General features: G+C 34.4%; 1 protein-coding gene across 5 annotated transcripts; it reads right to left on the reverse strand.

Annotated features, from left to right (window-relative positions):
* Positions 1–447: 447 nt before the first annotated feature.
* LOC143194370 (cholinesterase 1) lies at positions 448–23,760 on the reverse strand. Of its 5 annotated transcripts, none has more exons than XM_076401092.1 (12): positions 23,615–23,760; positions 23,423–23,560; positions 15,291–15,422; positions 15,066–15,231; positions 14,828–15,013; positions 11,290–11,495; positions 11,050–11,230; positions 4,576–4,739; positions 2,598–2,730; positions 1,778–1,937; positions 1,435–1,693; positions 448–914 (listed from the first exon to the last, which is right to left on the reverse strand). In XM_076401092.1, exons 1-11 carry the CDS (start codon positions 23,651–23,653, stop codon positions 1,516–1,518), a joined length of 1,683 nt encoding a protein of 560 aa, XP_076257207.1. In that variant the 5' UTR covers positions 23,654–23,760; the 3' UTR covers positions 448–914; positions 1,435–1,515. The 5 variants fall into 5 exon arrangements, with proteins under 5 accessions (XP_076257207.1, XP_076257206.1, XP_076257204.1 ...); XM_076401091.1 differs by lacking the exons at positions 23,423–23,560; positions 23,615–23,760 and adding an exon at positions 19,591–20,080 and having other exon boundaries at positions 448–759; positions 812–914; XM_076401089.1 differs by lacking the exons at positions 23,423–23,560; positions 23,615–23,760 and adding an exon at positions 19,591–20,080.

Here is a 23,760-nt window from a genome sequence, read left to right on the forward strand (position 1 = left end):
TGGATATATAAATAATTGGGTGGATGCGCCTACATCTGACGTCCTCTGACGATGTATATATGGTTGCATAAGCAGATATTAAATAGTTTCCTGTAAATTGTAATGAGCGCTACCCGCGATCTTGATTCATTCTGTGTTGGGGCTATGACCGAGATGTTTGTCGAAATAAATAGAGAGTGGCTCAGTTGAATCCAGTGTTTTAATTGCCCAAACACCTTCACCAAATCGATTCTACACAATCGGTTCTAACAATTGTTAATTTCCCTGTGTGACACAAGACGTTGAAGACAAATAAATCAATTACTTGCAATAGCGGTTTCAGAATATTGTATAAATATATGGCTTGAAATAATTAAATGCACTGATAGAAAAAAAGTATAGTAATAAAATATGACAGCTCCTATTTTAACGGTCAAAATATGTATAAATAAAGAGAAAATAAATAAGTAATGAACAACGCAATTTTATTTAAATATTTACGTAAAAAATACTTTTTATCAATTATATCAAATAAGCCTGGTACACCTGGTATTGTTTTTCAGCTCATATTTTTGGTGAAAAATCTCCTTTTACCAACTATCGGTTAATCTGGACTGGGCCTAAAGTTTAACGTGGGCTCCGAACCACGGTCTTCAGAATTAAGCCTACCGACTGGCTAGTGACCAACTTTACAAATCATCCCAGAAGACATTCGGTTTTACCCAGCCTGGTTACTGGCGTGACTGGGATTATTTTCCTTGTTGAATTTTACACTCTAGCCTAGAACATTCACAAATTTTAAACAATCATAAACATAAATTTACGAACATGCCCCAGGAGAATTCGAACCCACGGCTATCGCAACAGTAGGAGGACCGCCTCATCGCCTTTACCATTGCGCCACCAAGCCGGCATGAAATTGTTTTAATTATTTCCTTTATAATTACATTCAATTAATATATATTTGTAAATTGTAAAAAATAAAATGCCTAATTGTGTTAATTATTATTTGAATATACATGCTAAAGTAAGAGATTAATTTAAAAATTGTTTTATTCACGTAATATAATGGTAACATTTACTTACATACGATGCTAATTTACAGAATTTTAGTTTTTCTATTAATTAATACAATGAGATATAATGGCATTATATATATGCTATTTTACTATTTTAACCTTCTCTCAATTTTTCGTCAATCAATAAGTTAATAGATCATTCAATGGTTATAAATTCCTTCCGATAATATAACTTTTTAAACAGTTGAAAAAATAGCCTATTTTTTGGATAAATTAATGTTTATATATTTTAGCATACAAACATATATTACTTTAATTTACATTATATATCATGTACATAGCTCAACTTATATTAAAAATATTGTCAAAACAAGTTTTAATAATATGCAATTTTTAAATTATTCTCTTTAGTCTATTATGAGAGAAACATGATTACCTGTGTCAAATGTTAATTTTGATTAACTGTAAATTGCGATCGAATATAAACCATTGAGCAATTACTAGCTATTTTAAATTATTAAAAGGTATCTAATGGTGGTAAGGAATATTGTTCATAAAATTTATTCCAGAAATAATATTTAGCTGATTTTGGATGACCATAAAACATAGAAAGTTGTTCATCGATGTGTAGGTATTTAAACTCCATCATATTAACAGGTTCCCACACAGTATCATTATCCGCTGATCGTGGAATTCTACAAAAAAAATTCTGTTCATTTGAAACCTAAATATTTTTAAAATGATTTAGAACAGTAAAAAAATAGTAATTTATTACTTACAAATCCTTTGCAAAACTAGTCCATAACGACATCATGTTATTGTGTACTTTTATATCAGAGTCCGGAAAATAAGACAAATTTGTATTGTCCGGTATGTCGTCGCTATACCAATTGCTAAACATGTAATTCAACTCCTCGGCATGCGTTACATTGCCTGTCCCTAATAATATTTAGAATTAATATTTCTTTTCATTTAATAATTCCAATTACACATATTATATATATAAGTCAATTATTAGTCGTTAGTTAATTAGAAAACTATCTATGTCTTAATAAACCGAAATATAATATTTTTTATTTCAATTACAGAAATCAGTAGTAACTCCTTTGATGCTTGTTCATGGGAGGAAACATTTTAAATGCTGTGAAGAACTCTGCCAGTGAATGTGGTGATAGTGAAAATAGAATAATTGACAATGATTACCCAAAATTCAATATGATTAATATTGCTGAATAATGTTTCTGTTATTTTTGATATTTAGTACATTACAATTGGATTTAAGGTAATTGGATAGAAAAGCCATATGCTCATTTGAATTAACGCTTATTGCTTGGCCTGTTAATGGTTTCAGAATAGAATTAATTGTTGCTGTTCACGGTTCAAGAAATTATTAGTGAACATATATTTTGGCTCGTACACACATTCAGGTCTTTTGACGTGAGGAAATGTATACTGAATGATGAGGCCTTATCATCATTGAGATTATTTGAGATCTTATTATTTAATAATGATTTTCAGATTAATAAAACTATGATAACCATTTGTTAAATAAACTATTCACATTTTGTCCTGTTTTAATTTTAAAAACTATATTGTTACCTTTTAATCGATCCTTTAAGTTATTTCCCATCAAGCCGCTATAGACAAATTCGTAAAAAAATACTGTGGTGTGCTTTGCCATTAATTCAGCTTGTTTCAGTTGAGCTTTATCGAAGTCTTGAACACTATGGTACTACAACAAAAATAAAACTATAATAGTGATAATTATTATGTTCCACAAAAATACATACTACAGCATATTCCAATAAGGACGGATCGGTATATAAATAGAATAAAAGTGTAAGTAGACTATAATATATTTTTATTGGAAAGATGCCATAATACATGAGATATAACACAATTCCAATATTAATGGCGGCTTCCAAGAGCATCAAAAAAATAGGAACTATTTGGGCACAAAACTTTCCAATTTTAATCCAGCATATTCTCATCGACAGAGTTGAGCAGTATATTGATTGCTTGTAATTGAAATACCAATATATATTTGCTATTTGTAATTTAATTATTTCTTAGAAATGTAATTAGCAATTGATATTTTAAACACCACTGCACTTCGAGTTGTCAAGTAGCTTGTCTATTGTTTTCATTCTTCAACGGTTATCTTCACGGAACTTGTGTGTATTAATTAAGTTTATTAGTACGAATATTACGATGGATGGTCAAATTCAAATCACATGTATGTGTAGGATGTCGAATTCTATTACGAATCCACTAATTTTAGCAGTAGGAAAGTATTTCACAGTGATTGATAACATTCATGACAAAGTCAACTTATGTAAACCCACTAGGTAATTTTTTAAAAATTAATAAGTTTTTAAGCTGTCACCTGAAACAAATGCAACCATACTTCTTTTTGCATTGCATCGCATTTGCATTGGTTGCCAAAAAGAATCACCATAGATGAGAAACGGATAATAGAAAATTTTAAAATGCATGTCTTGAATAATTACAAAGAGAGTAGTACTAGCAAAGATGATTTTATATTTTTTGCTTACAGGGATAGTTAAAACGATAAAATTGTATCATCCTTAAACGCTATCTAAACCTAAATAATATGTTCATACAATTTAACTATACAAGATTGTGTTCATCAAAACCTGTACAAGGATTGTTTACTGTAGTAAATTTTATTCGTCCCCCAACAAAATACTATAATAATACTTTTAAAAATAATTTAGGGTGCGTGAAACGAAATTCTTCTTTTACTTTTACTCATTAATAAACTGAATTTTTAATTTGTGTTTTAAATAAATATAGTTAAAATACTGTACTTGCATTTAATATTTCAAGTACACGACAAAAATATTTTGTGTATCATATTTTAAGTACATTCTATAGTACGATTCGATATTATATTCATTCAATATTATTTTGTAAATTGTAATTTAATCGTAAAGCATATGTTTTACTCAGCTCTGCACATTGTATAATTGAAGCATATAAGGTTTGTTTGAAATTTAATGTGTTACATTAATTATAAAAAATGTAATTTATTATGTAAATAATTATCCATATCCATTAATAATTCGGGAGAGTATAGAAAATGATTTCGAAACACTGTAAATGATTTCAATGATATATTGCAGGTATATTTGTAACAAAACATATCAGACAGTGTAATATTTGCTTTTTTATGCGATAACATATCATCCTGAACAATTTACGCTCATTTGTGAGATAAAGTTTTAAATTATGGGAATATACCTAACACTGAAAAACTAATGATTTCGTCCATCTTCATATATCGGTAGTTGATAGTCTACATGTGTAAATTACATTTACCAACCACAAATCTTAAGAGCAGTGTCATATTTTGAGATTTTTTAGACAAATAACGGAATTTTACGTCAGACAAATTATTATATATCTTTGCACAGATGATGAAAGAAACCTAGCTTTAGTTTAATTATATAAACATAATTTAGTGGATTTTCCTGCAAAGTGAATGAAAATATTTTCTTTATTAATAGAAATACCTGAAATAGAAATAGAAAATTTTCTTTATTAATATATTTACCTTAATACTGTTTGCTAAACTGCTCTCAAAGCTGCTGCCCTCAGAAAAGAACTCGTATATTTTCTGTCCCAAGACTTGCGTCAGTTTTTCATCATTAACATGCATATCAAATGGAACTAGTACTTCCGGGTGATCGTCGTAGGCTTTCCATAAATTCGTTAAATCTAGAGTTAGAATAAATAGTTATAATACAATGAAAACTCTAAAATGAAACCTTTGTAACCTTAAACTAAACTAAAGCTCTTATTCGACAATTTAATCACCATTAAAAGCAACAATATCTTGCTAAAATTAATAATGCATTTCTTTAAAATTACAGTTCTTGAACAATTTTTTTATAACATCTTTATTAGATACGCTTAGTACAATCTTAAGTTACAATTAATTTATTACTACTTTTCCTATGTACTTGGATTAATTAACAAGCAAGAGGTGTGCGAGAAAATACATCATTATGTATTCCTCAATTATAAAATTATAATTATTTATTAATTATTAACTTATAGCTATAGTTTACACTAAATGTATACACTTTATATAAATTCGTAGGGTTTTGTTCGTTTCAATCTCCTGACATCCTGCGCGCTGTCCAGCAGTTGTATTGCTTCCACGTTAGTATGATTTAGTAATCTTCTTTCGTGTTTCAAGGCGAAATCTTGGATAACTTCGCAAATCCATTTGATTTCCAGGTCATCGTGCAGTTCTTCATTAGTTACATAGCGATAGGCGTTGGTAATCAATCGAAGAACCTTGTTTTAACAGCGTTGTATGCCTAGTTGATTTGAATTTTTAGTGCAACCCCATATTTGCATATGGTGTAACCCCATATTTGCATATGGTGTAACCCCATAGGTCCAAATTGGCTTTATAATTGTATTATAGATCAACCTCTTTGATCTTAGATCAAGTTGAAAGTATCTTCCGACTAACCAGTTTAGTTGTTTTATTTTGGTTCTAATGTGTTTTGCTTTTTATCTAACGTGATGCTAACAATAGTTATGCGGTAACAATTTGCTCATCTTACAGATTAATCCCAAATACCTAACCCGATCAAAAGCTTGTGAGACATCCAGGAATATTGCAGGGCTGTATTTCTTTTCCTCGAACACTCTTTTAATAGCCGTAGTTACTCTGTGCACTTAATCTATTGTTGAATGGTGATTTCACAAATCGAACAGGAAATCTAGTATTGTTACCAAATGTTTAACCCGTTTAAATATCAGTTTCTCAAATAGCTTTGAAATTACAGGTAGTAGCGAAATATGTCTGTAAGATTCGTCTTGTTCTGCAGGTTTGTCAGGTTTTTTGAGCATAATTATTTGTGCAACTTTAAAGCATTCCGGGACATACTTCAGCCTTAAACAGGCATTTAATATATATGTCAACATGATGATTGCTTTTCGTGGCAGTTCTTTCACTAATCCAGGTGAAATGTCATCTATACCAGGTGCCTTTTTAGGATTGAGTTTATCAATTTCAGTGGCAACTTCCAGTGGAGAAATTAGATTTAGATCTACATCGGGTTGATAAACGGGAAATGTATCCATGGTAGATTCTATATCATTAGGTCGAAATATGTTAGCTAAGTATTGTGCGAACAATTCAGCTTTTTCATTGTCGCGTCGAACCCATTCATTTCGATCATTTTTAATTGGCGGTATTCGAATAATTGGTCTTTTAAATCTTCGAGTTGCTTTCCATATCGAATAATCTTTGTCTGCTTGTGGTCTTATTTCACTTATATACTTTTGGAAGCAATTCTGTTCATATTCTTTGATCTTTTGATTCGTCTGATTACTAATTCTATTAAAAGTAGTTTTGTCTGCAGCATTTCTGGTTCTGTACCATACTCTTCTAGTTTTTCGCCTTTCTTTTATCATTTCTCTAATTTCGAGGGGGTAAAGTACTTCATATTCTGATTTCTCTCTTGCTAATGGGGTATCATCTTTTGCAGCTGACCGAATTTGTTCAGTTATATGTTTGGTTTTTTGTTCAAGATCATCTATAGTTTTAAGTCTTACTTTTAAAGTGATTTGTTCCCTACAGGAACTACTATAATACAACTACTATAATACTACTATTAATCTGAATTTGTCCCAGTCAGTATGTTTGTTGGTAAGATTAGGCTTTTTGCTTTTCTTAGGATTGTCGTGCCCAGTGTTAACAATACTGGAGTGTGATCAGATGCTAGATCGCAAAAGCTTTCTGTACTAATTTTATTTAGTGAGATGCCTTTTGTATTATAGAAATCCAGCAGGTCTTGGACTTTATTACTGTCTGTAGGACAGTAAGTGGGTTCGCGCCCTGAATGATAATTACAATTTGTAAGGTTAATGACTTTGAGTAATTCGTTTCCTTTTCTACGACGATAGTTGGCTCGTTGGCCGCAGCTTTCTGCGGTTTCGTATCTACTTGCCTATCATTTGATATTTTGGTGGCGTTTATATTTTTGACCGATGGTCTTACGGTTTCTTGGGTTTTTTTATTTTCAACGGTAGATATTGTCTCAGAGTTTTTAGGTTTGTCAATTTGTCTTAAGCGTTGTTCTGCTGTAATTTTCTTTGGCTGGAGTTCTTTTTTTTTATATACTGCACATCCTTTATAATTAGCACGGCGACCTTTTTCATTGCACAACACGCATGTCGCTACACTATTGCGTTGTTTTCTGTTGAGTTGTGTGATGTTTACTGGCACATTTCACACATCTTGGTTCCCTACTGCAAAAAATTTTAGTGTGTCCAAGATTTTGACAGTTTGTGCATTGTGGTATATTATTATTTTTCTTCGGAGGTTCCACTTTTATCCTACAGTCTAGTAAATAATTTATGTCATATATATTTTTATTATTTTCGTTTTGTTTCATGTCTACGTAGAACAACGGAAAAGTTTTAATTTGTTTTTCACCATTTACATTAGTTGTCTTTTTCGTTATAGGTGTTGACGGTCACTACTTCGTGCCCGTAATTCCATTTTAATATCGTCCTGATTTGTTGTGGACAGTAATCCTCTAATGACTACTGTATACCACTTATCACTTTTTAACCGATAAGTGTGATATTCGAGTTTATTGAATGAATTGTTTTTCTTCATCTCAATGAGATGCTTTTTTACATTCCTGTAGACCGTTTCATTACTAAGGGTTACGTTAATATCATCGACAAAGCTTCAAACTGCACCTGGTCAGAGGCTACTCCCTTTATTTGTGATCTAAATAATTTAAAATTGCCAACATTGCTTACCTTGATCGGAGGGGGCAGAGGGATTTTGTCTTCTTGCTTCTTTTTTTTTAATATTTATAGCACTTTTTGCGATTGGCGAAGGCGTCACTCTGCCTTCTTCCTTTTTTTATCCTTCTTGTTTGTTACTTCAGTCCAGTCAGACTGCTAGTTCGTCTTCATCGGTGTAGTAGTCTTCTGCATAATTAGTATGCCTTTTTGGTGTATCTTGCGTGTGACCTTGCAGTTTCAAACTGATAGCAGCCATATCCTTAGATAATTGCAACAGTTGTTGGTTCAGACGCCCGTTATTCTTTTTTAATTCTTCTTTCAATAATATATTCAAACCCATGTTGTCCATCATGTTGTACTGTTATAATTAAATGTTTTTTTCACTAACTTTCACTTTTTCCCCTTTTTGGAAAACGTGGAACGTCTTTTGTTTGAGAGCATGTATTTCCTTCACTTTGGGTTGGCCGTTTCACCGTATCCCGTACCTGGAAGTTCTTTGAAACCGTTAACCGAAGTTGACCGTAAAAAATATATAGTTGTATTTTTATCTGATTAAAATAATAATGTTATTAAAATAATCATTTAAAGAGACTCGTTTTCGGGAATGAAAAAACATGTCTTGACTCTATGAAGGTCGGGACCGAACTCTTGAACAATAAATATCGTTTTTTCGGTGTAATAATGTTTACAGTAAATATGAAGTAGTATATATTTAGATATTGTTCAATAGATTAGCTACTGGAACTATTATGTAGAGCAATAAACCGATCATTAAATTATAATTTATCTTATTAAATTGAAAGAAAACTTGAAATTATTGTGTATTTTGTAACTTTATTGCATGCTCTTATTAATTTTCGTCTATAAAAATAAAATATGGTTAGCCATCCTAATAAGCTTACACGTTACAAATTAATATAATCAGGCCGATCGTTCAAAGGCAGCCAGAGAAGTGGAGCGTTCGAATCTATGTTATCGCGAAAAGCCATGGCGTATTTAACATTCAATAACATCAATTCACATGTTAGACATTGAAAAATTGTTATTAACAACTGAACCAATATTTATTTTACCAAGTCTTTAAGTGTGTTTTATGGTAACTAAGTTTTACTAATCTTAAGATGCATTAGGCATGAAAGATTGGATAAAAGAGAAGGAAGAAGAATGTTCTTGAAGAAGATTAACCCGAGGTGGCATTGATATTGAAATTTACAATAGCATGTGATGGGTCAGTTGTAACTTTCATTTTTTCTTCATATGAATGAGATAGAATCCTATTCCAATGAATGAAACATAATGTAGCCTATTATTTATAAAACATCAGATCAATGAAAAAGTTTGTAGCATCATGCTGTACATCTCTTTTTAAATACGTTTCGCATAAATACATTCATTAATATGCTAAAAAGCAATGGAGACAGCGAAACGGTTCCTTCATGAATATGGATTCAAATCTCAAATAAATTCATCAAATCGTTGTACTAGAATACAACTATAGAATCATTGTAAGAGGTCCGAGTTTAATAATGTTTAGGGAAATATGTTCAGCTATTCAAACCGAAGAGTAGTGATACAGTTATAAACCAATAAAAATGACAATCGCAAACTTTGTACCTATAATACATAACACGGCACAAATGCAATCCAAACCTCATAAGTTTTGTATCAGTTTTAAAGAAAAAGGCGCCTAAAGCTCATCAAATGCTGTGTGAAACTCGCGGCAATCATGCTCCATTGATTTCAATATGTTAATATTGATTTCGGTGTTTCAAAAATTAATAACTTTAATACTGAAGAAAAGGATGTTCTGGACCAAACAAAAATTGAAAACGAGGATTTGAAATAATTACTCGATGAAATCGGCATCGCTGTCGACTACAATTGATGCGTTTGAACTGAACACTGCGCGAAAAACCGTATGCGCAAAGACATACCAATATAACTCATACAACGGCAAAACCGATGAAAAAATATTTTAAAACTGTACGATGGGAAGTACTATCCCACCTGCCGTTTTCTCCAGGCCTTTGTCTTCATTCCGTTCATTTGACCTTGTTCTGGCTCTTGAGTCGTGACCTGTTTGAGCAGCGCTTCACTTCTTATGAAGACACCAGAAGATAGATTTATTCGTTCGAAATGGAATTCGCAAATAGCCTGAAAGATGGAAAAAGTAGACACTGTCAATTGATAATACTTCCTATAAAATACATTGTACCGGTTTTTTACAATAAAACTTCAAATTAAAGGAAATCCTTTAAAACCAATTTGAAGGTCTAATAATTTTCCAACAATTAATAAAAAGCTTATTGTAATAATAACATCTACTATAGAATGGAATTGTTGATAATTTTGCACGGTAACTAGTCCTCGAATCCTGATATAGAAACGGCTTTCAAGATGATTAGATCAGATTATTTAAACATCTTGTAGAGTATTAAGTTACATTTAGTTAGTTTAGTTAATGTTTAATTAAGTATTTAATAACGTTATGTTTTTTCGGTAACTAGGACGACCTGTTATAACTAGATGGTATCTGGCTGATGTTATTTTAGATTGTTCTTTGGGTTAGATAGTTTAAGACCCTGAAATGTCCTTGATTTACTTCCACAGACCCAGTCGTACTACCTACCGCGTAGTATAAGTGAGTAGTTTATCAAATGATTATTGTGGTGTGATGTGCCAACCACAAGCCCGGAGAAGTTGGCCCTCACATATTTATGAAACTGTTCACAAACGGAGTACTTAATTAGATGTATATTGTCGTTATTTATAAGTCAAGGAGTCTTGAACTTGGAGTTCGGAAACTTGAGCAAGTTGTCTTACGAAAATCTACTTGTACTGTACTTGGACCCCGTACAGACAAACTGATCTAACCTGTATTTTATGTCTCTGCAGAGTAGCTGAAATGCCTTACTATATACACCATTGTTTTGCAAATAGCGCGATGAATTTGTGCTGGTTATTTCGAACCTGCGAACAAATTGCAGACCGAGGTATCTCTCTGGAGCCAGGAGATTTAGCGATTTTCTTTTAGAGGCGGTATACGCGGAACTCACACCAGCAAAGGAACAGAATGGCCTGAGACTTGTTTGGGTCAATATACAACAGATAAAACTTGTACCGCTTTTGACTGGATTGGTTGGATGAGTTGGAGACAATTTTGTATGGCATCGGAGCAATAGCCGATAGTATATATATTTACATATTTGACTAAAAATAATTATAAAAATACTGCAATTACTCGTACTTTGTTCCAAAAGTCCCAATGACTCTTCGGCATTCATGCCAATTATAACTGGCACATTATTATATCTTCCAAATTCAAACAATTCATACATGGGCTCCGATAAAAAGGCTCCTTCGTGTTCATGTTCAATTACGGGGGCATAAAAGAAACCTTTGGATATTTGAAAGTTATAAGGAGTTTCCTAAAAAATATACAACATATAACAGTTTTCATATAAAATGATATTTCATTAGATCTTACGTATTCAGAGTTAAGAGTAGCTGATGCTTTATCTATAGATGATGCCGGTACTGCCATCAAAAAATCGAGAAGCTCTTCAGAATTACTTCCATTAAAGTCAGCATCAATATATTTAGCCGTCAGATATGATATGTTTTTCGCATATCTTTGGTAGGCCCATGGTGACAAAGCAGATCCGCTTTCTAATATTGCGGCTCTATACAAACCTGGAAAACCGTTTAGTGAGATTTATTATTTCAGGCATTATAAAAATTGTAATAGAATAGAGTAGGTTATAGGAATTTTGGTACGAAATTTTTTATTAATAGTTTTTTGGGCCGATATATCAATATTTTTACTCTTTCTTAAAAATATCGAAGATTCGATTTACACATTTTTTTCAAAAAAGACCTAAAAGTTTTTGAGGTCTGGTAAACAGTTAAATAAAATTCTGAAATGCACTGAAAATTATGTAACTAGTGAGAACTGGCTACAGCGATTTAAAACAAGAAATGGAATTAGAATGCCGCTGCAAAACTAGAAATTATCAACACAACGAGAGTTAATACAATCATTCAAAGAAAAATTAATAAAAACGATTAACAAGTTATGCTTAGAAATTGAACAAATGTATAAGGCCAGTGAAAATGATCTTTATTGGAAAATGTTACCAGAAAAAAAAAACAAATGCTACATCATTTGAAAAATCTTCTCCGGGTAGAGAAACAACGATGAATGAAAAACGTTTCTAGATTATACTGAAACTGAGTAACTATATTGAACTATACTGAATACTCCAGAACAGAAACTGAAGATAAAGAATGAGTCATGTATGTAATCAGCCACCGAACGTAAAACCATACTACCGAAAGTTTCTATTTTCATCTGTCCAATCGAAGAGTCATGATAGATATACTAATTCTTTGAAACTGGTGATTATGAGAAACTGTTTTAAGTATTCATATGGCCTGGAATCAACACACTTTTCAAAAATGTTGATAAAAAATCTCCCTTAAATGCAAGTAGAGGACAAATGCGAATATCCTTGTCACTGCGTTCTTGGATTTTGTTAACTTGTTGAAAATTGTGAATCCCAGCATTGCTTCTACTCTATTAATATTTTATGGGAAAAAGGAATCAGACGAATGATAATAAGGAGGAATAATGGAGTGAGGCCTTTGAGGACGTAGAAAAGTAGACGAACCGAAGAATGAAGAGCAAGCTACATAAGTTTTTCACTCATATATATAGTCTATCCAAAGTTGCTGTGAACATACGTCATCAATATAATTAATATAACACCTGCCACAATTTGTCAATTCGTTTTAGAACTGGACAATATTTTCCATCTAATTTTATTCTAATTCGAATAACTGACTAACTGTTCAATACAGTTACAACCTGCAAAAGTCGTTCGGTTGTCAAATATCTGCAAAATTCTTCAAAATATTAGTTATAACTACTACAGGTTATAAACCGACAAACGTTGTTTTAGCGCTTTGCTTGTTTTCATAAATTTTAAATCGTTTCTTAATATATCTTATTACTTTGAATGAAAATGTCGGCATCAATAGACAGTCAGGGTCACAAACGGATCAGGAACGATAATAATAGTAGTAAGAGGCCCCTGTTACCAGTAAATTCCGTATATTGTTATTCATGCAAGAAATAAGAATGGTGTTATTCCCGGAGTAGAATTAGTGTTTTCCCCCAAGTCCAAGGGCGACTGCCATGGAGAAATGAACCATAACATGTTTCTGTTCTAGTTTTCAAATCAATTGTTAAAGAACCTGGAGAAACCGTCAATTATTGTTATGGACAATGCACCATATCATAACACACTGGTGGAAAAAATCCCAACAATAGAATCAACAAACGCTGTAATGAAGGAATGGTTTTCAAAACATGAATTATGTTTAAAAGAGACTATGTTAAAAACTGAACTATTTGAAATTGTTGCTCGGCAAATATAAATGAAATGTTTAATTGTGTTTTTTGCAATTTAGTTTTTTTAGAACTATGGCCGAAAAAAGATACACGGTAAATCAAATGGTTTAACAATATGGTCTCAAAGTATTTTGACTTCCTCTCTATCACTGTATGTTCAATCCAGTCGAGTTGATATGGGAGGTATTAGTAAGTATTATTAAAATAGACACGCTGGTGGATTACAATACATTCAAGAACTGTTTGGATAAGTGGAAAATAGCATTGTCTACCACAACACCTTCGGTTTGGATGAACTCGATCATACACAAAGAGGAAGCAATTGATAAAAGGCGGAATGGTGAAAAAGTTTTATAGAGATTGGAAATTAACAGCTTAGTGATTACCCTGAACAGTGACTTAGAAAGTGACAATGACTAAATGAAAAGTTCAGGATGATGCAATGCTGAAAATTCCCAAGGCAGGGTGAGGAGTGTGGAAACAACTAAAAGTTTGTACATAATTGATAGAGCATAATTGTAGAAAATGGTATTGCAGGGTGTAAAAGATTTTTGTGCATAGATATGTAATTGTTCAGAGTCATTCATGAGCATTAAGTTATAATGTATGAGGAGGGGATGAATACTAACTGTTTTTCAGATATGGTAAAAGCAATTAGGGGGAATTCGAATATAGGAGTGATTAATTTTATCAAGAATGGTGTACATACATAGATGCAGAGGAAATAAAAAATACACTGATATCAAAATGACTTGACAAGGAGGAAACAAAAACAAAACGTAAAAAGGCAAATATGCTCTATAATGAGAGGAAAATACATTACTTAGATATACAATCGTTAATTAGGTGGATTAAGCCTCCAGAGGGATACCACTATAGGCTGTGTAGAAAAGAGTTAAATGTAAATATAATGAAACAACTCTGACCTATAAATTATTGTGGCTGTATAATTAACTGTACTTTTAGTTATTCAATAATATATGTATTAGATCTACTATAATGTTAAAATAAATTATATATGTTTTATAACATTTTTGTTTCATTATTTTATTTAAACTAGAATTTTGTTATGATATATGTCAAAGCCAAACTCAACTAAAAATCAGAATTTATACGGGAACATTGCGACGTTTTGACATCATAAATTTTGATGATGTATATTTACATCTACTTTGGATAGTCTACATAAATTATTGAAATTTTCGTAAATTACAGGGGCAAGCATTGAGAGATAATTTTTAACGCCACTTAAATTATTCTTCTATCTAAAAAGATAACTATCGCTTTAAAATATTTGTTTAGTTTTTTATAAATATATCTAGATGTAATACTCTTTCCTCTTAATAAAACGTTTATTATTTAAATCACGTTTATTAATTTTCCAATGATATGAACTTAAACTTGATCTCAATTAGTTTACTTTAACAAGCGTCTGCTGTACTTAAATTAGCTGAACTTATTAACCTAATTACAGAACATGTTAATGTGGGAATTACTATTTTTATAATAAAATTCAATGACTTTTAGTCCACTAATCAATAAATCTTCTCTATGTTAATATTATTTCATTACCACATTAATATGTTGATTATTCATGATTTTATAAAAATACCTTTAGATTGTGGACTCAATAGTTGATAAGCTACTGATGCCGAACCAGCACTTTGTCCAAAAATGGTAACTTTTTCCGAATCTCCACCAAAATATTGAATGTTTTTTTGTACCCATTTTAAAGCAAACATTTGATCTTTTAATCCCAAATTTCCTGTAATTACATCATCGCCGGTAGAAAGAAATCCTGAAATAACATATGTTATATTTATTACTAAAAAAGATTCATCTATTCTTACCAAACGGACCAAGTCTATAATTGAAAGCAACCAAAATTACATTTTCATCCATAAAGAATTTTGGTCCAACCCCTCCTATCGTATAACCGGTGCCTTGTATAAAACCACCTCCATGAATCCACACCATTACGGTTAAGTTGCTATCTATTGGATATTTGGTTAAATTCTGTTTGACGAAATTTTGTTGATAAATAAATATAAATTGTGATATATATGGATACATACTTTGGGAGTAAATACATTAACAAACAGACAATCTTCATTTTCTTTTAAACTGTCCGCATTAACTTGGTAACAGATATGCTTTTCTATAGTTGCGTCGTAGGTATCGTTCCATGGCGTAACCAAATGTGGAGGCTATATTAACAAAGATTTCCGTTTTATTATATTTGAATAATTCAAATACTTAATCGAACCGTTAAATGTATAAGAAATATTAGAATATTAAAATAAATGAATATATAAATATTAGGAATATAAGAAGGTATATAAAGTTTTTGAAATGAAACGACTATATTGAGGTTGGAACCCTGTTGCGCTGTTGTTTCTTTCGCAGCGTTATGTTAGTTAACTTGTAGTTTATTATGCAGTTAATGAAGCCCAATAGCCATGATATGTTATTCGATAAAGCCACATGTCGGAATGATACCATAAATTAAAACACGAATGTTTTGACCAACAAACTATCTTTAATATACGATCAATCAATTCAGACGAGGTTTAGTAGGTAGAAATAGGCCCAAAAAATACATTTTGGTTTGAGCTAACGCCGTTATTGATGTTAATAGCGTACTTTTTAAACTCGTCGACAGTGGGAGCTACGGAACATATTTTTTTGACCCAAACTGCACGATATGAACGTAGATATTTATATTAGGTTGCTATATATATTTTAAACACAATAATGAAGACTAATTTATTAACGAATATGGCTTTATTGTTTTTCAATACATTCTCTATGATAATCAATACACTTTTGCATTTACTTTTCTTTTGTTCTGGCCTAAAACCAGGCTATAGAATGCATGACTCATACCTGGTCGCGGAGACTTGCCCTGGAGTGACAAGTTAGACCGGGTTATGTGGGACTGCCTCTGGGCTTACCAATACACTAAACCGAATCCGCCTCACAGTTGACCCCTGTGGATTACTACTGCTACTGCATTAAATTTGGGGATATGGCACCCGCTGATCGGACAGCCGTTATTGGGCACGAAGGCTCGGCGATTCTATTGATTCGCGAACCTGAGTTAACACACAACTGGATACTGTTATATGTGGGCAAAAGTTATGACTGTAGTGATGGATGAGGCCGTTTCAGCCTGGAATAGGGGGGGAGCTTAGCGGTGACGCGGTGCTAAGCTCTCAGCATTTCGACCAGCTCGTGAACAAGCGCGTTTTCAGAAGAACTTGAGTTGTTATTTGTGGAATGATTGAAATATGAAGTGCTTGATTTCTAAAGTGTTAGTTTCCCTATGAATTTGATTATTTCTGAAAAACCATGGAGCGTTTAATATTCTCCTGAGGAGCTTATTTTGGAAAACTTGAATCCGTTTGACATGATTGGGTGTAACAGAATACGGACCGAATTAACATCTTGTAAAATAAGCATTTGATGGAGATGGGAAATCTGCTAGAAGAGCAGATCAGATAAGATAGCAGGTTTGCTATCCCCGAACCTTTCTAGATTGCTTTCTGGATTTGGGAATGCCAGCCGAACCGCCGGTCGACGAGGAGACCAAGGTACGTGAAGTTATCCAGCCATGGAATTATTGCGGTGTCGATCTTAAGTTGCGAGACGGTTCTTATTAAAAATGATGGCCTGGGTTTTCAGGGGGTTGATTTGCAACCAGAATTTGAACCACTTGACCGCATGATCGAGCTACTTCTGTAAACGTTCATGAATTGTAACTTCGAACCTGGCGGCCGTCAAGAAAGCAGTGTCGTTAGCGTAAAACGCGACGTCAATGTGCTCTTTTCTCGGCAGATATGAAATAAAGAGGTTTAATAACGCTAGGGCCAGCGGGGAACCTTGAGATACGCCAGCATCGATTTGTTTACTACTGGATAATGATTCCCTAATATTGACCTGGAAAGATCTGTCCGAGAGATGTGACTTGATGAGAGCGGTTAGGTCTTCTCGGAGGCTAACGGCACGCACTTTGCGATCAATCCGTCTTGCCAGACCTTGTCGAAGGCTTTGGTTAGGTCCAGGAGGACTGCTCCAAGCTTTTTACGTTGGTCAGGAGCGTGATGGATGTGTGCGGCCAGACGGGCAACCTGATGAACGAAAGAGTGGTGAGCGCGAAAGATAAATTGTTCATCAGGAATGATGTTGTTTTCCTTTGTGAAAGAGTTGAGAGCATAGAGTATTGCCCTCTCGGCAAGCTTCGAAATGGCGTTGAGAAGGCTGATAGGCCCGTAATCGGATGGAGATGATTTTGCTCCTTTCTTGGGGATAACCGCTATATGTGCGTGTTTCCAAGACGCCGGGAAATGTTGCAGCTTCATGATGGAGTTAATGATGCTTGCCAGTTCTGCGAGCTGCTTATGCTTTTGTCTGTAGCATCAAGGGTGAATCGAGCTAATCTGCATAAACCGTTTTTGATGCGAATTTCACGCTTAAGAGAAGCGGGAAGGTTGTTTTTCCACGGCTGGGGTTGTGATCAAATTTTGACTGTGGCAGATTCGGGAGCAGACTGAATATCATGAGTTAGCTTGAAGCTTCAAGCCGTAGCTTCGTCGAGCTGTTCTGGTGTGTTAATTTTCGGAATTGGATCGTATTTCAGGAGAAGAGATTGGTAATTTTTCCAGTCGGTCTGTTTCTTGAATCTTGTTAGTGGGACTTGAGTGGTGGTGCAGTTTCCGAGCATGAGAAGGACCGGGCGATGATCAGGGTCTGGTTCGTCAAGGACTCGAACTTCGGAAGGGCGATTTACATCTTGAAGAATAAAGAAATCAAGGACTCTTGCTGCGCCTTGAGAAACTATACTGGGGTGATGAGTGGGTTCATTAGGCAGGGTAAGACCGTAACCCAGATCTGCACTTAGAGCTACGATGGCGTTACCTGAGGGATTCGCTCTGCAACACCACCAGATGGAGTGGTGGGCGTTGAAATCGCCACCTATTATTTTTGGAAATTTTCCTTTTACGAGTGATCGGTATTCGGCATAGTTGAATGCAGAAGATTTCCTATACAGGGATGCAATCACGAAGGGACGTTCTTGAATATCGATTTTAATGGAGGTTGTTTCGAAGTTGTTTACTGATAACGAGGGTAGGAGCTCGTGTTTGACTCCTTTTCTGATGAGAATGGCGGCTCCACCGCCTTGACCCGGAGTTCTATCGTTTATGTAGACAATAAAGTTTTCAAAAGAGAGACGATGCGAAGGTTTCAGGAAAGTTTCCTGAATGAGAACAATGTCGACGTCATAGAACGTCATGACGTCTTCCAATTCTGCTTGCTTTCCGCGTAAGCTGTTTGCATTCCATATCATCAGTATAAGAGATTTCGGAACAGCCATTTCGAATATTTAAAAGGCTGCTAGAAGTTAAAGAAACAGGTAAATGTTGTTGCTTAGGCGTCGACATTTGGGAAAAGACGAGCAAGTTGGTGAGCTAGGGCGATCACTTGCAGGAAAGCGTGCGGGTCAGTAAACGCCTGCATTGGGAAGTTAAGGTCCAGTGTATTGGTTGGAGCAGAAGTTTGAGTTGGAGCAGGCTGGGTGGCGCTGGCTAGTTTTTGGGCTAGCTTCCTGCCACCTTGGTTACTCCATGCAGAACCTTGTGGAGGCCTGGAATTTTGGTTTTCTTGGAGCAGGACGGCAGCTGTAACCGGTGAAGTTTGCGGTGTGAAATTCACCGCAATTGCTGCACTTTAGAGGTGCTTCTGGAATTTTGTTACAGGATCCAGTGTCGTGATGCCCGGCACATTTAACGCACCGTGGGGGAGCTGGCAGTTGAAACACTGCACTGGCTGGCGGTTTCCCTTCTGGACCTCGACCTTCACTGTGATGACGCCGAGTTTGGTCATATATATAATCTGTCGCTCTTCGCGAGGGACAACTACCTAAACAATTGGTAGTTCTATCGCGGATTTTAATTTCCATCTTTGCACAAATGTGGAATGGAAGCCTCGATCAAAGAGAAGTTCACGTACCTCGTCAATGCAGAGTGATTCTGGGATGTTTCTTATTATTGCTCTTATTATTATTGCCCGGAATGCTCTCTCCCCCGGATGACAGAAGGATTGGTAAGGGTAATTTCTTTCCTCGAGCAGGGTAGTGAGTTTTCGGTAATCGTCGCTTGTGGCGACAAATAGGAAAATACCCTCCTTTTTGTTTCGGGTTATAATATCAATTGATTGTGCCTTAGTAATTCTAATGAGCTCCATGAACCTCCTCTTGTCACGGAGCACTATAGGCTGAATTTTTTCCTTTGGGGGAGTTTGAGAAACAGTCGCCTAAAGGATTGGCACTGTTTTTGCTGTGGCGGTTAAGGTTTGTTTAGTGGCCTGGTTACTTACCTGCGTAGGCTGGGTTAGTCTTGTGGTAACTTGTTTCGGTAGTGGCTGTCGGGCCGTCCTGGTGATCAGCTTGTTTTGCACTGCTCTGGTGGCAAATTTTGTAATCGAAGGCTGTACGTTAACCTTAGCTTTCGATTGGGTATATTGAATGGCCGACTTGGCTACCGGATTGGGTTGTGATTTTCCCCTTGTTACCGGCCTTCGGAAGCTGGCTTTTCTGAGGTGGAGTGTTGGGCTCTCTCTTCCTTTTTCCCACCAAGGTGAAACCGTCGTCTGGGTCTTCAGTTTGGTCTGACCGTTGTACCGGTTTAGCTGGTATCTGTATCTGGGCTTCTGTGGCATCTTTTTGATACTTCATGAAGTCTGATTTCATGATTCTGATTCTGTTTTCGCTCTTTTCCAACTGTTCCGTCTGCCTGTTCAGGGCGTCTGTCTCTGCTTGAGCAAACATTTTCACTTCGGCTATCTGCTTTCGCAGGTCTTCATTCTGTTTTCTTAAATCTTCTATGAGCAATTCTCGGCTGTCTTCGGAAGATGGTCCATTAGAATTAGGAAAGCTGGGATAATGGTCACGAGGCGACGTCGGCTCTGACGTACATGACGCCATTGCCTTGTCTGTAAATGCGCGATTTCGGCGCTTACAGGCGCTTTTTTAGCGTAGACACTGGTGGAAACAACGGATCGACCGTTTCAGAGAAAGTTTGGGGTAATTCTCAGAAGCACAGGTAGGTTCGGCGGACCGGACACAGCCGTTCTCTTCGAGAGCTAGCACGGAACTATTTGCATTTGCTTCAACCAATGCTTATAACACTTTTTCCACTCTGATTGAGGTGCCTCCAAAACATGGCTTTTGTATACATAAACGGCTTCCTCAGTTACTTTGGCCATGTAATTTATTCGTAATATGCGAGAAGAAAAGAATCATTTAGTGCAAATTCAGGGCTATACGGAAGGGTGATCCATCAATTCCACATTTTGGCCAGTCAAATAGATGGATTTTCCAGCCAATGCGTAATAACTTGCCTAGTTATGATGAAACATTATTGTTCGTTGTCGCTTGTTTTTTTCGGATTCCTCGACACACTTCTAGTAAACAAATAATTGTGTGCCATTTAGAACTCACCATTCCACATTGCTCTAACGCCACATGTCTAGTTGTTCCTAGTTAAACGGGCGATCATTAGCTTTGAAGGTCTTCGCGTCTGAATAATTTTTATTGGATTTAGCTCGTCTTGGAAGACCTATGGAATGGATTGTTTTATTTGTCTGCCGGTCATACGCATATATGCAAGGTTCTGCACTAGCGTAGATGTTATACACAGCTTTTGATGCACCGCGATTGTTTTTTTTTGCACCAATTGACAAGAACATCTTTTTAGGCTTCTGTCAAATTATGCGGAATCCAGTCGATCAATTAATCAATATTTAACTCATAGTACCACTCAAATTAATCTGGGCTACTTAAACCCGAATACCAAGATGTCAGAGTAAGTATTTGAACGATGTTGTATTCCATATTTAATGACATATGTGATTTTAAAATAAATAAAAAATATTCATAATATCTCACATACACTCCTTTTATTTTACTTCAACGTCGACCACCTTTAACTCAAAAACCATGGGAAATATGCGTAATGGGATATTTTCAAAATTGCAGAATTAAATTAGGGGGTAAATTAAGGAGGAACTCAATCAGTGAAATTATTACCTTATGTGTAAAATAAGCTTTGGAATTTTTCTATCACTATAAAGAAAATTACTGATAAAAATATTGAATATTTGATAAATTCGGTATTTAGAACTTTATACTTACATGTTTTCACAGATTTTAAAAGTGTATAGTGACATAACTATCACATCATTATTCTTTTAATGCTTATCCTATAGAAATTAATTGCAATCGCTAGCGATATTCCATGATGGAACTTTTGGGTTACTACATAGCTCATTAGTCATTACATCTGTTATTATATATTATTAGATATTATTCATTCAATAGGGACATCACGAATTATTAATAAATTAATATCTAGAATAAATATACTAATGTAAATCAATACAGTAAGTGTATATGAAATGTCAACAAACTAGCATAAGAAATAATAAAAGCTTGACATATAAATACTCCATAATATAAAACTTTTTGTTGTCTTAATTAAGTAGTCGATGTCATGGCTTCCATAAAGCTGTATCTGCAATCGGAAGACTACCAGAGCAGTGCATTCTGTAATGACATGTTTGACAGTAAGTTTGATTCACACAGTCCACAAAACTAGTAATTCACCCTTTAATATGCAGCATATCTTGGGAGTATACTAGGCTTGTATTTGCTGATATTTTTAAGATAATGATTCTGATGAAATATTTTTTTAACCTCCCATGGTTTATTTTCATCCATCAAACTTTTGAAATTTTCTGAGAAAAGAGCACATGCAATCGGATTAGCACAATCAATTCCAATATGACTCTAACTTACTCTGACTATAGTAAATAAAGTACATCAGAAATAGCCTGACTGATATTGGAAGGCTCTAAGTTTTAAACTCTCTCAGGATTACATTGTTTCACTACTTTCACATGAATCAATTGCTTCACATAAATCCCAGCAAAACCTTACATTATGCTAGGCCTATCCGTATTCCCTTTCCGCTAGACTAGAGTTACTTTTAATGAATTAGGCAGTCTCGTCAACGTTTAAAAAGTGTTTAAATCAGTATTTGATCTTCTTCCTGGTTACACACGATCGCAACCTCTCAGGAGATAAACACAGGGAATCATATGTTTCAGAATATTAGCCACCATCTTTCGGCTCACTTTCCCTTAACATTCAATACAAATATAAAGCTATAAACCTGGACGCATTTATTCTAAAATAAGATGTTATATATCGATAAGAAGGCTTAAAAAGAAATACTCAGATAAGCGATATATTCGAGTAAAAAAAATTATCACAATAATATATTTATCTGTTCAGATCCTTCAAGAAGGTATAACCACGTCAGGAGTGCATAGACAAGTTCGCCACAGGAACATCATTAAAAGTTTCCTACAACATTTTTTAACCAATTTCGACGTAAATTATTAAGATGAAAGTACATCGATCAACTTACTTCGTCTTTTGGGGATACATCACCAATCTTGGTCATTGCGAAACCTTAAATGATTTTAATCGTACCGCAGTTCGCTTAGCGACTTAGGAAAAAGAAAGTTGTTGCACCAGAAAATGTAGAAACTCTGCGCAAAATGATATTACAAGATTTTCATGTGACCTACCGTGAGATTGAATCATCGTTGGCAATTAGTATGACGAACTTCAATAAGATATTGAACATTTAGCCATGAAAAAGATTTATTCACATTGGATCCCGCATAATTTGACAAAAGTTTGTTAATTGCGGTGGAAAAGGCGTTATCAAAATTAGTTCAAGCCCAAACAAGGAATCATCAAGATCATCATGGAATGGATAAAGCTACAATAAAGCCACTCTCAGTAACGAATTGTTATCTTTTCATTACTAGGCTCAAAATATATCGTGTTACTTCACTATGGATAAATCTAAAGTGACTACAATTTATTTTAAGATAAATTTCTCAAGTTTTTAAACGACAATTATCTGGAAAACGACCCTTATCAGAACAAATTGGAGGATGTCCAACACGTGTCGTCTTATCTTCGTCAAAAACAAATCTAATTCTACGCAAAATCATAAAACAAACCGTAAATAACAAGGACGCCTGTTTTTAAAAATATGAGCAAGTATCCTTTAAACAAAGTATATATTTAATAAAAATAACACATTTTAAGGATTTTTTATATAATATTGTTTACCTGAAACCTTAATAGCCCTACTGGTGGTTGCGCATATCTTATTGCCAAAAATGAGTGGTATGTTGTTCCTGCTCTGGTTTTATTCGTTATGCCCTCTATTTTTCCATCTGGGATGTCTATTATAATACCATTTACTCCCTGCAATTGAATTTAATTAATGTTATTTTATGTGGTTGTATTTGAATTTGCTACTTGGAGAATTAAAATATTTAATGCCACAAAAATAATCATAATGAATTTATATTTTGGTATCGTCAAATGAAATCAGTAACTATTTCAAACGGCACCCTGCTTTTAAATGTGTTCTTGCTAATATACTCCACAGATAAAAAAAGATA

Source organism: Rhynchophorus ferrugineus, unplaced genomic scaffold (assembly GCF_030347505.1).
Source record: "Rhynchophorus ferrugineus isolate W39M unplaced genomic scaffold, kcgeb_rfMv2 rfM3, whole genome shotgun sequence".
Taxonomy (NCBI): Eukaryota; Metazoa; Arthropoda; class Insecta; order Coleoptera; family Curculionidae; genus Rhynchophorus; species Rhynchophorus ferrugineus.

Excerpts from the sequence above, each read along its gene's own strand:
- LOC143194370 (XM_076401091.1), bottom strand. The coding sequence starts at position 19,932 with ATGCCACAGAAGCCCAGATACAGATACCAGCTAAACCGGTACAACGGT. Across the intron at positions 15,423-19,590 it reads GACTAACCCAGCCTACGCAG|CCTCCACATTTGGTTACGCC; the intron begins GTAAGTAACCAG and ends TTGTTAATATAG. Across the intron at positions 11,496-14,827 it reads ATTGAGTCCACAATCTAAAG|GTTTGTATAGAGCCGCAATA; the intron begins GTATTTTTATAA and ends ACGGTTTTCCAG.